At 42.8% G+C, this 16,519-nt stretch overlaps 1 protein-coding gene across 1 annotated transcript in view; it reads right to left on the bottom strand.

Annotated features, from left to right (window-relative positions):
- The window catches only part of notch1b (notch receptor 1b), a 43,827-nt gene extending 36,923 nt beyond the window's left edge, over positions 1-6,904 (bottom strand). The window contains exons 1-2 of the mRNA XM_026186396.2: positions 6,641-6,904; positions 5,909-5,990 (exon numbers count right to left, since the gene is read on the bottom strand). Coding sequence (XP_026042181.2) covers positions 5,909-5,990; positions 6,641-6,698 — 140 coding nt within the window. The 5' untranslated portion in view covers positions 6,699-6,904. The remainder of the gene's footprint in view (positions 1-5,908; positions 5,991-6,640) is intronic.
- Positions 6,905-16,519: the final 9,615 nt, after the last annotated feature.

The raw sequence follows: 16,519 nt of genomic DNA, 5'->3' as shown, positions 1-16,519 counted from the left end.
CCACCACCTTATCTCATTTCCTGGCTGTTTGGTTCATGTCTGGTCTAACTCCCCTTTGGTCTCATCGGATCTGTTTTAGTAGCACTGCCCAGGGGTGAAGGGGCACTCTCCCCTCCTTTCCACGACACTTACCTCTCTCTTTCTTCCTCTCCTGTGTTTTCCCAGCAGTCTGCACAGTAGCAAACACCTCTTTAACACATGCATTTGGCTTGAATCACGCAAATATAAATAACTCTTCACTAAAACCGAACCTGGCACAAAAACCAGGCTTGTTGTTTGTTGTGGAAATGAAACCAAAGTTACCATCAAATCCCAACTGGCTACAGAAATTACAGGGGGAAGTGCTTCCACTTCTTGCCTTCTCTTTATATTCATCCTTCTTTTCCTCCCTCTCTAATCGTACAGGAGAGCTGACCTGGCCAGCCCACATCTGGCAGCCTTCATTAGAGACCCTGTTTATTTGGGAGCAGTATAGCCCATGGGAAAGAAAAAGCTCCCCTTTGGACAAAACACTCAGTGTGTGTGTGTGTGTGTGTGTGTGTGTGTGTGTGTGTGTGTGTGTGTGTGTGTGTGTGTGTGTGTGTGTGTGTGTGTGTGCGCGCATGTCATGAGCGTAATAGCAGCTCTAATGACTTCTGCTACTGCCACTTTACGAGGCTGGGAACCACTTAAGGGCTTCACGGGTGTCTGAAGGTGTAACTGACAGCACAACAGGATCCTCAGGTTGTTACTTCAAGGGTGAGCCAGAGCATGAAAAATTGTCCAACATGTACATCGCTGTTAAACTGTTGGCTGTTAAGACAACCCTGTGTGTGTGTGCTAACAGCCACAAAACAAAGTGAAATGACTGTAACTTCCAAACAGCCAATGTTTAATAGTGAAAGTTTCTACTGCTCAAAAGGACTAATACATGTTTCTTTTAGGTTTTCCCAGCCTCTTTCTTATCAGATTATCAGGTTGATTTAAGAGTGAAAGCTGTCACTTTGGCTTACTTATTTACTACTTTGTTTGCCAGGTTTCTCATGTCAGTCCTGTTATTTTAAACACTGACGGCAGCTAGCAAAACATGATGATTATCAGGCGTTTTCTACCTTTAAAAGAAGCATTTCTTCTGTTATTTCAAAACATACATACAAGATAACACCAAGATTAAACCTACTGATGGTTGAAGCAAGTTAATTCATCACTGCAATACAATGCTCTGATGTAAACCACAATGGCTGCACCTGCAGTCCACCCTGCCACCATGGAACAGAGAGGAAAGCAACAAGGAGCCCAAAGATGTCCTCAACAGAGGCTCCACCACACAACACACAGGACCCAAAAGATGGACTTCTGAGATCCTGGTGGCAGTCACAAAGAACGCCTCCAAAAGTCATGTGTCCATGCTCTACAGCTTTGTGTTGGCATGAGGTGGAAATACAGAACATTTGGTTGTAATACTGTGACTTTTTAACATTTATTTGCATTACATTTCTAATCTTTAAATATTGTATCAGTGTTAGAGCTTTAGAAATATCTCCACCAATTAATACAATTGAAATTCACCTCAACACCTTCCCTTCAGTGTCCCCACTGAATAAAACCCCCTGCTTCAATGTAATAAAATCAAAGTTAGATTAGATTTGATCACTTCATTATATTTGGTGCACTCACAGAGAGCGCAGACCTTTCTATCAAAGGCAAATTCTGACCACTCCCAAACAATCCTAGCACACTATGATTCCTGCTGAAACTTTTAACCCTTGAGCAAATCTGTACTTTTTATTTTTTGTTGCCATGTAACAGACACTAATATCAGTCCTACAATCAGCATTACTGCTGTTATAAACTGCTCTGGTTCACGATAAAGGCATCACACTCCACTCTCTTAATTATTCTGTTTGTGAGTGTGACTGCAAGCTAAAAGCACACCTGGCAGACAAAGTCATTTTTCTATGTGAAGCTGAATGGGCAAAACCACAAGTAATCATGGGTATTATGGAGCATGCTGCTGTATGGGAGAGTGTGTGTTCCTCCTAGTTGTTATACTATAACCCAAAGACAGGTGGTCTGCCGGAAGGAAAATAAAAGAAATGAGGAAGTGTGGTTTGGAGTGTGCAAAGCTTCTTTGTCTCTCTCTCTCTCTCACACACACACACACACACACGCTGACTGTCAGTCCTCTTAGCCTATGATCAAAGTTTATGTGATTTGTCTTGGCATATGCCAAACAGGGGGGGTTCAAATATCACTAATCCTCGGCACTGAGGTTCCCCACCACCAAGTCGCTTCAGTCAGCCAGAGCTCTCCTCTCACCAGGCGGACTCGAGCCAAAGGGAACCTAACACTGGCAGCAGTGGCCATATAAAAGGCTCGCACTATGTGCTTCTCGTTGTGTGATGATATGATCAGATACGGCACCTTTTCTTCCCTTAGGCCACTTGGATTCTGCTTCCTGACTCTGAATAGAGGTGCAGGGGGGAGTGGAGAGCATGCGGGGGAGGCTAAGATAGACTCATCTGACTGGAGTGAACAGAGGTGCCATTGAAGAATGCCCAGAACCGGAGAGACAAGGGCTCACTTTCACTGAAGGTGGATCTAATACTGTAGCAGTTGCACATACCAGCAAGGAATTAACGACTGGCTGTTATCTGAGGCAACGTTTGCTCAAAATGCCAACAAATGAGCAGATCCTAACAGCAGGATTAAACTTCTCACATTTTCAGAGCCTAAATTTGTTAACCCCTTTCAAGAATCAAAGGAGCAGATATGGCTACTGAGTGTCGCTGGGAGCACAGGTGTGTGAAGGCAGGTGTGTTCTTAACGATAAATTAGAAATAAACAACTTTACCCGTATTTTTTTTCAGGGAATTTCCAACCAGCTCAGTGTGTGCAGGCTGAAAGTGAAAAACGTTATGCACAGCGCTTTCAAGCTCATAAATTGAGAGCAGAGCTTAAGTTTTGGAAACAAACAAACACACAGATGCATCTCAGCAACAAGTGGGCCAACTTAGTTTACTCACAAGGACTGTTGCATGCAATCGAAAGTTGCAAATGAACCATATCAAGGCATCATGTCATGTTGCTATGATTAGATCTTAGCTTGAAAAAAAAGTGTATTAAAGCCCCAGTGCTTGGAACTTGGTCCTCTGTGTATGATACAGTTATAAACTTTTCATAATTAAATACCTGGACAAAGGGTTTTTGTCCCCCTAAATGCCAGAGTAAGTAATAGTGACCAAACAAAGGGAATTAGAAAGCAGCTTCAAACAAGGGCCAGCTACCTTCTGTAGCTGAAGTAAATAAAGGCATTGGATGCTGCTATAGTCGAGAGATGACAGTGGGTCTATAGTATTCATCTGGCCAAACTCCGATCCTTCACCTACTATGCAAACTTAAACCCTTGCAACAGCTCACCACTTCACGCTGCTATCAACATGCTTTCAGCTGCGTTTTTTCATCACTTTGACCAGCTAACGGTGAAAGTATGTGATCTCTCAGCAGCATCCTTCCTCGCCCCTGTCCCAGCCTGACATCTCTCAACTCTCAGGAAAGAGAGGGAGCTCTGCTGCAAGCTGCTTTGATTCTGGCCACTGTGCCACTGGAATCTGTGAGTTATTTTTCCTAGTCTGGATTGGCTCAGCTCTGTCACTGCCTTCTGCTGCTGCCAAGCCTACACAGTAAATGAGAGGCCTCCTCGAAGCTCTCCGGAGATAAAGTTCAGTTGGGATGTCATTGGGCCAAGCCAGATACGAGGATGAGGTATTTATGGCATGGCATGTCAAGTAGGCATCTTTGACAAACTACATAAAACTGAACTATCCAATGCCACTTACTTGACCTCGATATAGCACTTGAGTTCGAGAGTGGCAGCTAATTAGTTGAGGAGAAACCCAGACTGTAATTCTGACAAGCATGAAGAAGAAAAACACAATCTGTGAGCTGAGAATGTTGTAAACATTTAACTGATTAAAAAAAGCGCACATTAATCATCATCTTACACCTATTTTTACACTAAGCTTCAAACAGGATCCACCTGGTTGCAATTATTTCTCGCTGTTCGTGTCGTGATACTTCCAGCTGTGCTGCTTTAACAAGAGCTGAAGCACTGGCTGGATCAACCCACTTACTGTGGAAGTCATCAATCTTGGAGAATGAGGTTCATGTAAAAAGAGCGATAGCATCAGTAAACGTCTCTCTGAGTTTTGGAGCTGTAGAGTGAAGCAAGAAGCTGGTTTGTTAATCTCTTACACTGGTTCACTTTGAAGATCAGCTTACTGGCCAATTAACCTGATAAGTACTTAGGATTGTATATTGTGTTTTAAGGTTCTGGGGAAGCTTTTTAAAGGCTGAGAAAATGACTTTTGGCATTTCATCAGTGAGAGACTGCAAAGCAAAATATTGTGATAGAGGCAGAATTCGCTTTAAAAAAAAAAAAAGAGTTCAGCAGTGCCGTTTCTTGCATCATGTAGCAAAAATCCAGTGACTTGGTCTGCCTAATACTAGCAACTGAAAGTCTACAAGTATATAACAGCTTATCCTGCATTGATTCTGTGCATTTTTCATCTCTTTTCAAGTTCTAAAGCTTGCACACAGGACTTAGTACAACAGGGACTGTGTAGTAATTCACGGTGCCCTTAAATGTCGCTCTAAATCTCTACTTTTAACAATATTAAATTTACTCTTGACATTGAGAAACTACACACATTTATACGCACAAAGCCTAACAAAATTCTTCTTAACTTCATATCACTGTGAATAACATATTGTAATAGAAATGCAAGAAAAACCAAATGCCCAGAGCTACCTTTCAGAAAAGATGGAATCGAAAGCAGTTACTGTTTTATTGTCTGTTTTATGTCTATTTAGACAGTCTGCCTGACCTCAGAGAACCTTTGAACTTTATTTTTTTTGGCCTTCTGGTGGTGTGGTGACAACTAACACAATGAGGGAGAAAACACTGAAACACACAAAGGCATGCTGAACCTCGTGTGCCCGCTCAAACCTTTTCAAAACCGCGACGATGCCCATCTCCATGTTTAATTGGAGACGTCTGAGAGGGAAGACAGTGCAGGGGCACAATGATTGCTTTGTGGCCCAGTGAGGAGGTGGGGTGGGATTGGGTGGGGGTGAATACACAACAAGACCAAATTAAGATGTGGCAAAGGGCCAAGATGGCTGCCAAGGTCTTTCAGTCCCAAAGCTGTGACCTGGCCAGCCCAATCACTCGGCGGTCACCGGTCTTTGCGACAGTAAGGTGACACTGGCTGATGCAGCTCATGCCAGGGTGGAAATAGAGCCAACGAAGGCTATTGTTGCGGGAGCATGTTGTCGGAGCATCTGAAGTGAAAACATCTCAAAACACAAAACTCTGCAGACAAAATACAGAACTCGTGCCCATTTTAAGCAGTTTAGAAAATCCTCCAGCCTCTGCCATCTGTCCAGGGGACTGAGAGAGAGAGAGAGAGCACTGAGGGCCATTGAGGAGGGGACCAAATCCCAGGAGAGAGGAGGGGGGGGGGGGGGTTGTAGGAGGACAGGGTCTGAGGGTCTCTCTGGGAAGCCTCACCCAGATTAGTCACACAGAATTAATCGTAGGGGAGAACAATGGTCGCCGAGCTTCTGGCAAACCCAGCTGTCGCTTCGTGAAAGAAAAGAAAAACAAGATTTAGGGCTGCGAGAGTTTGGCTGCAGAGGAGAGAGTGTGGTGGCAGTAACACACTCTCTCTCATCGGGTGACCCCTGTCCTCATCAATGTCCACTCAGTTTCTGTCTCAGCTCGCTGGCCATTTGCGTCCCAGAAGAGTAACAATAAAAATGAAAAATAAAATAAATCTCATAGATTCCACAATCCCACATCTCTTCCGTGCAGATGTTTCTTATTATTCTTTGGCTTAAAAAAAGCAAATGCAGTTGTTGAACTTACTTGCACTCTTCGTTGCCATCTAGAGTTGTTTGACATTTCCCCTGGTTCAAACACGACTCCGCCTGTTTGGAGCATCTCAGACCTGCAAACAGAAAGTTTTAATACTTGTGTGCTTTCCTCACACTCCTCTGAAATCACTGATTATTGCCTGTACAACAATCCCTCCAGGTGTTGCAGAAAGAACAGCTTCCAAATATGTTTGTTTCTCCCCATAAATGTAAAATCTAAGTGTGAATCACATGTTGTAGTTTAGCTGTCCTAATTTTAAAAAAAGACTGTGCCATCTCGGAGGATAACACAGCTTTGCGATATTATTAAAACACACAAACGCGCTCACACTGCTCCCAATCCAGAGTGCAAAGGCATGCGTTTACACACTAGTGAGAAAAAGTTGAGTGTTTGCCGGGCAAGTGCTCAAGAGCTGCCTGCAGAGCAAAAATGCGCAAACTGATCCAGGAGAGGTGAAACCGTAAAGGTTTTGCTAAATCCAACAGGTGCAAAAGAAATAAAAAAAGTAAACATCATGACTGTTAATTAGCAGATGAACCCTGCAGGCGGCAATAAAGTTTGGAAAATTCTGCACTTTAGCCTCAGTTCACAAAAAAGTGAGCGCATCAAGATCAATTCACACACTTTGGACATTTTACAGACTAAATAGTCATAAAAGTGATTTTTTTTCTCTCAACTTTCTCAAGCAGGAAACTACCACCGAGAGATTCCCCCGCCACTCACCTCGTGTTACTCCTATCAGCGACAACAAGAAAGTTAGTTTGACAGACAAAATATGCATTCCTTCTGGTTTAAAATGATTGTACAAATCCACGTGGGTTTTTTCATAGATCCGATAATGTGTCTTCCTCTTCGACAGTGAAAATACAAAAACTATTTCAGTTCATCCTTGAGTAAGGTCCACAGAGAGAGAGAGAGTTAAAAAACACACAGTAACGCTGAACTCCGAGCATGAGATGTTGTCACTTCGGGTCCCGAGTTGGGAATGATCTGATCTCCATCCGCCGCTCCGCACCGAGGGGCGTTTTTCTTCCACGGACACATGAACAATCACTCAGTTGGTCCCCAGACAGGCGCAAGCTGCACAACTTGATAAAGTGACAGTAAGGAAGTTTGTTTGTGTTTCCCCCGAGCGGTTTTCCCATGTAGTGAGAGGTTAATTAACGCGTCTGGATCATTAGTCCTGCAGATTACATCAAGTATTTACCGTGAGAGTTAAAAAGAAACTGTTGGGCACTTTAAAAAAGGGACTGGGCGTTAATCCAGTCGATGTATGAATTATCTTAGTCCTTAACATCTTAAATAAAGACAGGCTCTACTTTATTGTACTTTATGCCAGTTTAACGTGGTTAAACGACTTCACAAGCCTGATAGTTTTCCATTTTAATCATAGTGACAGCACTTTACTGTAAAACATTACACAAACTCAAGGAAAATAAACATGAACATTATTAGTCAACTTAATATTTCAAATGCTGGTAGTCCTGATTGGAGTCTTTTAATTTGAAAGGGTTGCTTTGAGTCAGTGCATTCACTTTTTAAAAAAAACAAAACATGCTGATTTTTACTTAATCCACTTTTATTAGATAGCTTTCATTGTTACTCTGCGACCTAAGATGCTATATAGTACAAAATACATTAAGTGATTATGCATTTTTATAAACACTTTTACAAAAGCTGGTTATACACGAATAGACTGGTAATAATACAACAGCACCGCGCTGTATTATCATGCATTTTCACAGGACAACTCTCTATTTCTACAGAGGTCGAAGTGATACCCAGTAACACCTTTTTGCATATAAAATAAAGTTTAACTGTAAATCCAACTCTGAAAACAGTACATGGTTGATAATGATAACTTTAACCATTGCTACCCTTTTTTCCACTATAAAGACACATCTCCTGGATGCACTGGTACGCATCTTCAGTGATGTATCCTAGGGTCATCAGGTGTTTCGGGTCTGACATAACCATTTCAAGTGAATACGTAGGTAAAGTTTATTTATAAAGTGATTTTCATGGAAATGAATTCACAAAAATGCTGCAAGATCAAAAGAATGAAAACTAAGAATAATCACAATAAAACTAAACAAAACTAAAAATTAATATGGGGGGGGGGGGGGGGGGGGTATAACAGTACAAGACCTGTATAAAACACAGAACAAAATAGTATAATGGATAGAAGATCATTAAAAAACTGTTACTATTAATAAGAATCACAACAGTAATCCCCATTACATAAACATGTTTTACCTGCTTTTTATAGAACATTAGTTTATTAGCTTGTCTTTAAACTGCTGCACCCCTCCACCTGAGCATGACAAACAGCCAAAGCCTGTGAGCAGTTATGATCTTCTACAGTGATAAATAAATGCTGACAGAGGTACACGCAAATTTTCATTCAGTACGCAGAGTCAGCAGTTCCCATCAGGTGGTCTGTGAACAGACTTTAAGCAACTTCACACAGGTAACGGCTGTCATGCACAGCTAGACAAAACAAACTGATGACACCTGTTTATTTAGTTTTCTGGGGTCAGTAGTTGAAGTCTCACATTTAGACCTAATAAGAAAATATTACATCAAATTAAATATTTCCTTTTATGTTGGTTTTTTTGGGAAGAAATAACTATTAAAATAATGCCTTATAATGTCCCAAAGATTTCTATTTTTAAGCCCATACATATCTTCTGTAGCAGAGTCAGTCTCAAACCTATATGAGGGTTGTATGGAAAAAGCGTGTAGATTTTTCCATACATGGAAAAAGTGTGTAGATTTTTCCATACTCTATACTTCTATACCAAGTCTTACCTGATCTTCAGTCACAAATAGACAAACAAAATCTGACTAAACTAATGACACACAGAAAGTTGTATTTTAGTTCCCTTAACTAAATACTATACATCATTCACAATGTAAGCTAGAAAAGGAGGAATCTGGGGTCATTCCTCTCAACAAAACAGTTTCAGTTCATCAAGATTTTTGGGAAGCTAACCGAACACTAAGGTCACGACTCTGACCTGACATGAATTTGCCCTTCTACTTCATTTATTTACCCTTCTGCTGCTGTTCTGAGATTCTCTCTAAAGTTTCTTGATATAATGTAGAGTCCATTGTTCCCTCAAATACTGCAAATAGTCCATACCATTAGATAGTAAAGCTCATTTAAACCATGATGGTACCTCCACCATGTTTCACCTCCGTAATACAGCAGCTAGACTTTTAGTTGATATGTTTTGCACTGGGTAAATGTGAAACACTGAATTGGCTTTATTTTAACTCCATAGTTAGAACTCTAAAAGGTGACTGGCCTTTCTCTGTTATTGCCCCTAGGCTCTGGAATAAGCCATTCAACACAAAGTCCTGTTCATCAGCTGACAGTTTTAAATCGGTTTAAAATACCAACCTAATACCACTCGCTTTTAATTCAACCCTGAGGCGTCTCATGGTATTTTTTAAAATCTAAAGAGTTTAGTTTTCAGTGGTACAATAAAGAGTTGGGCAACCACTGCCAGAATCTTTGGAAATTACTTTTAGATTAGTGTAGGATGACAAATAAACATTCTTAATTTTGACTTGGCAATCATATGTAGGTGTCAGCAATCTCTATCAACATCACCAGGCCCTCATTTTCTTAACAAACTACAGAGTGACACGTGGCGACTCTGCCAAGAAGTGTCAGGTGAAACATCTGCTTGAAAGAGAAAAAATAAAAAGGTGTCGTTGAAAGCCTGAGGGCAGACAGGGTGTCGGAGTGCTCGAAGAGGAAACGGGGGAAAAATGTTAACCAAGGAGGAGAAGATCACACTGAATGAATGAAATGCATGAAATCCCCATTTAACCTACATTTAGTCTGTTGACACATAACAATTGTGGTCAAAAATGCATGGGTAGATAATGCAAATGTCAGTCTGGTTACCTTTATCACATTAAGCTCATAAATCAGCTTTGACCAATAAACTTAAGAACATAAAAGTATAATAATAATAATAATAATAATAATAATGGATTGGATTTATATAGCGCTTTTCTAGGCACCCAAAGCGCTTTACAATACCACTATTCATTCACTCTCACATTCATACACTGGTGGAGGCAGCTACAGTTGTAGCCACAGCTGCCCTGGGGCAGACTGACAGAAGCGAGGCTGCCATATCGCGCCATCGGCCCCTCTGGTCAACCCTGGCTTACTTGCAATGGAATATTTTTGCACTGGTATTTTTACTTAGTGAAGTTAAATATTTTTTTGAGATTCGAGCCTTATTGAAGCTATACTATCTAAACAAATGATGTTTCCCTTAGTTAATCTGTCTTTTGACTTAGCCTTTTGTGGACTGCTGGTTGCTATCATTAGAGTCTTTGTTCTTCACACTAATACGCCTGTTTCATATCTCCTATTGCAAAAACGAACACATGCTGTGTGGTCCCATTTGACATGTTGAAAGCTGGATTTACGCATAGACTAGGTTAGAGTCTGAATCTCGAGGCGCTTTATAGATGATCATATAAATACACACAAACACATATATACACTCAACAAAAATATAAACGCAACACCTTTGTTACTGCTCCCATTCCCCATGGGATGGACGTAGAGACCTAAAATTCATTCCAGATACACAATATAACCATCCCTCCCAAACAGTGGTCACAAATCAGTCCAAATGTGTGGTAGTGGGCACATCTGCTATATTGAGATAATCCATCCCACCTCACAGGTGTGCCACATCAGGATGCTGATCTGACATCATGAGTAGTGCACAGGTGTACCTCAGACTGCCCACAACAAAAGGCCACCCTGGAATGTGCAGTTTTGTCTCACAGCAAAATGCCACAGATGCCACAAGCAATGAGGGAGCGTGCAATTGGCATGCTGACAGCAGGAATGTCAACCAGATCTGTCGCCCGTGCATTGAATGTTCATTTCTCAACCATAAGCCGTCTCCACAGGCGTTTCAGAGAATATGGCAGCACATCCAACCGGCCTCACAACCGCAGACCTCGTGTAACCACACCAGCCCAGGACCTCCACATCCAGCAGGTTCACCTCCAAGATCGTCTCTGACCAGCCACCCAGACAGCTGCTGGAACAATTGGTTTGCACAACCAAACAATTTCTGCACAAACTGTCAGAAACCGTCTCAGGGACGCTCAACTGCATGCCCGTCGTCCTCATCGGGGTCTTGACCTGACTCCAGCTCGTCGCCGTAACAGACTTGTGTGGGCAAATGCTCACATTCGATGGCGTCTGGCACGTTGGAGAGGTGTGCGCTTCACGGATGAATCATGGTTCACATTGTTCAGGGCAGATGGCAGCTGAGAATGTCCCAGTTCTTGCATGGCCAGCATACTCACCGGACATGTCACCCATTGAGCATGTTCGGGATGTGCTTGACCGGCGTATACGACAGCGTGTACCAGTTCCCACGAATATCCAACAACCTCGCACAGCCATTGAAGTGGAGTGGACCAACATTCCACAGGCCACAATTGACAATCTGATAGACTCCATGCGACGATGTGTTGCACTGCATGAGGCAAATGGTGGTCACACCAGATACTGACCGGTTCTGGGTCCCCAGACCCCCAATAGCGCAAAAAACTGCACATTCCAGGGTGGCCTTTTGTTGTGGGCAGTCTGAGGTACACCTGTGCACTACTCATGATGTCAGATCAGCATCCTGATGTGGCACACCTGTGAGGTGGGATGGATTATCTCAATATAGCAGATGTGCCCACTACCACACATTTGGACTGATTTGTGACCACTGTTTGGGAGGGATGGTTATATTGTGTATCTGGAATGAATTTTAGGTCTCGACGTCCATCCCATGGGAAATGGGAGCAGTAACAAAGGTGTTGCATTTATATTTTTGTTGAGTGTATATATATATATACATATATACATACATATACATATATATATATATATGTATATACATATATACATATATATATATATATATATATATATACACATATATATATATACATATATACACACACACACACACACACACACATAAAAAAACACCCAGCACGCCCCTGCGGGCGGTTTATCCTTCAAGCTCGGGTCCTCTACCAGAGGCCTGGGAGCTTGAGGGTCCTGCGCAGTATCTTAGCTGTTCCCAGGACTGCGCTCTTCTGGACAGAGATCTCCGATGTTGTTCCCGGGATCTGCTGGAGCCACTCGCCTAGCTTGGGAGTCACCGCACCTAGTGCTCCGATTACCACGGGGACCACCGTTACCTTCACCCTCCACATCCTCTCGAGCTCTTCTCTGAGCCCTTGGTATTTCTCCAGCTTCTCGTGTTCCTTCTTCCTGATATTGCTGTCATTCGGAACCGCTACATCGATCACTACGCCGTCTTCTTCTGTTTGTCTACCACCACTATGTCCGGTTGGTTAGCCACCACCATTTTGTCCGTCTGTATCTGGAAGTCCCACAGGATCTTAGCTCGGTCATTCTCCACCACCCTTGGGGGCATCTCCCATTTGACCTCGGGACTTCCAGATTATACTCGGCACAGATGTTCCTGTACACTATGGTTATGGCGTTCCATGTATGCCTTGCCTGCTAGCATCTTGCACCCTGCTGTTATGTGCTGGATTGTCTCTGGGGCATCTTTACACAGCCTGCACCTGGGGTCTTGCCTGGTGTGATAGACCCCAGCCTCTATGGATCTTGTGCTCAGAGCTTGTTCTTGTGCTGCCATGATTAGTGCCTCTGTGCTGTCTTTCAGTCCAGCTTTGTCCAGCCACTGGTAGGATTTCTGGATATCAGCCACCTCCTCTATCTGCCGGTGGTACATACCGTGCAGGGGCCTGTCCTTCCATGATGGTTCCTCGTCTCCCTCCTCTTTCTTGGGTTTCTGCTGCCTGAGGTATTCACTGAGCACTCGGTCAGTTGGGGCCATCTTCCCAATGTATTCTTGGATGTTCGTTGTCTCATCCTGGACTGTGGTGCTGACACTCACCAGTCCCCGGCCCCCTTCCTTCCGCTTAGCGTACAGCCTCAGGGTGCTGGACTTGGGGTGAAACCCTCCATGCATGGTAAGGAGCTTTCTTGTCTTTATGTCAGTGGCTTCTATCTCCTCCTTTGGCCAGCCTATTACCCCAGCAGGGTACCTGATCACAGGCAGGGCGTACGTGTTGATGGCCCGGATCTTGTTCTTACCATTCAGCTGACTCCTCAGGACTTGCCTGACCCTCTGCAGGTACTTGGTGGTTGCAGCTTTTCTAGCGGCCTCTTCCTGGTTCCCATTCGCCTGTGGGATCCCCAAGTACTTGTAACTGTCCTCTATGTCTGCAATGTTGCCTTCTGGTAGTTCAATCCCCTCAGTTCTGACTACCTTCCCTCTCTTTGTTACCATCCGACTACACTTCTCCAGTCCGAACGACATATATATATATATATATATATATATATATATATATATATATATATATATATATATATATATATATATATATATATATATATATATATATACACATATATATATATACACACATATACACACATATACACACACACACACACATACATACACATATATATATATATATATATAAAAAAAAAAAAAAAAACACCCAGCACGCCCCTGCGGGCGGTTTATCCTTCAAGCTCGGGTCCTCTACCAGAGGCCTGGGAGCTTGAGGGTCCTGCGCAGTATCTTAGCTGTTCCCAGGACTGCGCTCTTCTGGACAGAGATCTCCGATGTTATTCCCGGGATCTGCTGGAGCCACTCGCCTAGCTTGGGAGTCACCGCACCTAGTGCTCCGATTACCACGGGGACCACCGTTACCTTCACCCTCCACATCCTCTCGAGCTCTTCTCTGAGCCCTTGGTATTTCTCCAGCTTCTCGTGTTCCTTCTTCCTGATATTGCTGTCATTCGGAACCGCTACATCGATCACTACGGCCGTCTTCTTCTGTTTGTCTACCACCACTATGTCCGGTTGGTTAGCCACCACCATTTTGTCCGTCTGTATCTGGAAGTCCCACAGGATCTTAGCTCGGTCATTCTCCACCACCCTTGGGGGCATCTCCCATTTTGACCTCGGGACTTCTAGGTTATACTCGGCACAGATGTTCCTGTACACTATGCCGGCCACTTGGTTATGGCGTTCCATGTATGCCTTGCCTGCTAGCATCTTGCACCCTGCTGTTATGTGCTGGATTGTCTCTGGGGCATCTTTACACAGCCTGCACCTGGGGTCTTGCCTGGTGTGATAGACCCCAGCCTCTATGGATCTTGTACTCAGAGCTTGTTCTTGTGCTGCCATGATTAGTGCCTCTGTGCTGTCTTTCAGTCCAGCTTTGTCCAGCCACTGGTAGGATTTCTGGATATCAGCCACCTCCTCTATCTGCCGGTGGTACATACCGTGCAGGGGCCTGTCCTTCCATGATGGTTCCTCGTCTCCCTCCTCTTTCTTGGGTTTCTGCTGCCTGAGGTATTCACTGAGCACTCGGTCAGTTGGGGCCATCTTCCCAATGTATTCTTGGATGTTCGTTGTCTCATCCTGGACTGTGGTGCTGACACTCACCAGTCCCCGGCCCCCTTCCTTCCGCTTAGCGTACAGCCTCAGGGTGCTGGACTTGGGGTGAAACCCTCCATGCATGGTAAGGAGCTTTCTTGTCTTTATGTCAGTGGCTTCTATCTCCTCCTTTGGCCAGCCTATTACCCCAGCAGGGTACCTGATCACGGGCAGGGCGTATGTGTTGATGGCCCGGATCTTGTTCTTACCATTCAGCTGACTCCTCAGGACTTGCCTGACCCTCTGCAGGTACTTGGTGGTTGCAGCTTTTCTAGCGGCCTCTTCCTGGTTCCCATTCGCCTGTGGGATCCCCAAGTACTTGTAACTGTCCTCTATGTCTGCAATGTTGCCTTCTGGTAGTTCAATCCCCTCAGTTCTGATTACCTTCCCTCTCTTTGTTACCATCCGACTACACTTCTCCAGTCCGATATATATATATATATATATATATATATATATATATATATATATATATATATATATATATATATATATATATATATATATATATATATATATATATATATATACACATATATATATATATATATATATATATATATATGTATATATATACATATATACATATATATATATACACATATATACACACACACACACACACACACACATATATATATATATATATATATATATATATATATATATATATATATCCTCAGTGCATAGAAAGGCTGTATTTTATTGAAATAACCCACCATTGTGCTGTAGTTCATTGTGGGGAAAGGGGGGGGAATGTGTTTATTGTATCACATAAACACATTGGTGGAAAGTAAACAGGATTTATGTTGATTTCCTTCTCATTGTGTTGACTTTGGGGGAGTTGAGCTCTGTCTTCACAGCATGGATGGAAAGACCTGTTCTGTTTCATCAATCTCAAAAGCAGATAGCTGGTTTAATCAGAAAACTACACCACAAACTATTTGATGATGTGGTGGTTAAGATCAAGCAGAAATCAAAAATATCCTAGACTTCTTACATATCTTCATAGGTTTACCATTACCTAGGTGTTCATTTTCATCATTATGGATGGGCTTTGGAGATCCAGGCCTGTCCAAAGAGGTTACCATGCTCCCTCTGCTGAATTCTACTTTATAAACCAATAAGTAAAATTAATTCTCACAGTTGGGTAAAAAAAAAAGTTAAATACCTACATCGCTTGATAAGTTGTTGAAACTCAAGCTCAAGTTTTTAGCTGGTTAATAATAGCTTAGGCTTCAACCACATTGGCCTAGAGACCAGTTGGTTACAACCTGGTAATCTCTGGTCAATATGGAAAAATATATATTCCTCAATTATTTGGCAAGTGGTTACTAGCTGTTGGTGAAGTAGGTTGCAAGAAGGGTGCTACAAAAACCTCCTTGTGATTGCTTTGGTTGCTAACTGGTTGCTGCTGTTTCCCATAGTTTCCAGTGCTGGTGCAACATTTACTTTCAAAGTAAAAGTTGTGCCTTACCACTGATGTTTCAAAGGGACATCTTTTATTTTGATGGTGAATGATCTGTTTCCAGCTGGCATAGCACTCTTCCCAATTTCTCTACTGCTTAGCAAGTGGTTGGCAAGTGTTTGCAGACAAGTCAGCATCTTCCCAATAAATTATTGACATTTGTGGTAATCTATTAGCAGCCCAAACAATCACAAGAAGGTGTTTAGTACTGCACCACCTAGTGACTGTTGGCAAGAACTGGTGAGGGAATACATGCACAACTAATTGGTGCCAGGCAGTTTCTAACCCAATTCTAGATCTGGGTAATTGAGGCTTTAGTGTTTTTGTAGCACTTGCAGTAACTAGGTTGACTGAGGAAGACATTGACTTTGAAACATGTCGGCCGAAGTAAGTCAAACTTGGGAACAAATGTAAAAGTGCTGAGAAAATTGTGCGCTCACAGTTGGTGATCCCAACTGCTGCTCTTGCCTTTTACACTTAGCAATCCAAGATGTAATTCTGCACTTTTAAAACTGTGGCTACATTTCTCCATGTTTTGTTATCCCCTGTTTAGGGGATGGAAACACAACATGAAGAGCATCCATCTTCCTCGAA

Source organism: Astatotilapia calliptera, chromosome 12 (assembly GCF_964374335.1).
Source record: "Astatotilapia calliptera chromosome 12, fAstCal68.1, whole genome shotgun sequence".
NCBI lineage: Eukaryota > Metazoa > Chordata > Actinopteri > Cichliformes > Cichlidae > Astatotilapia > Astatotilapia calliptera.
Note: the sequence above shows the minus strand (reverse complement) of the source record. Positions and strands in the feature narration are given on the sequence as shown.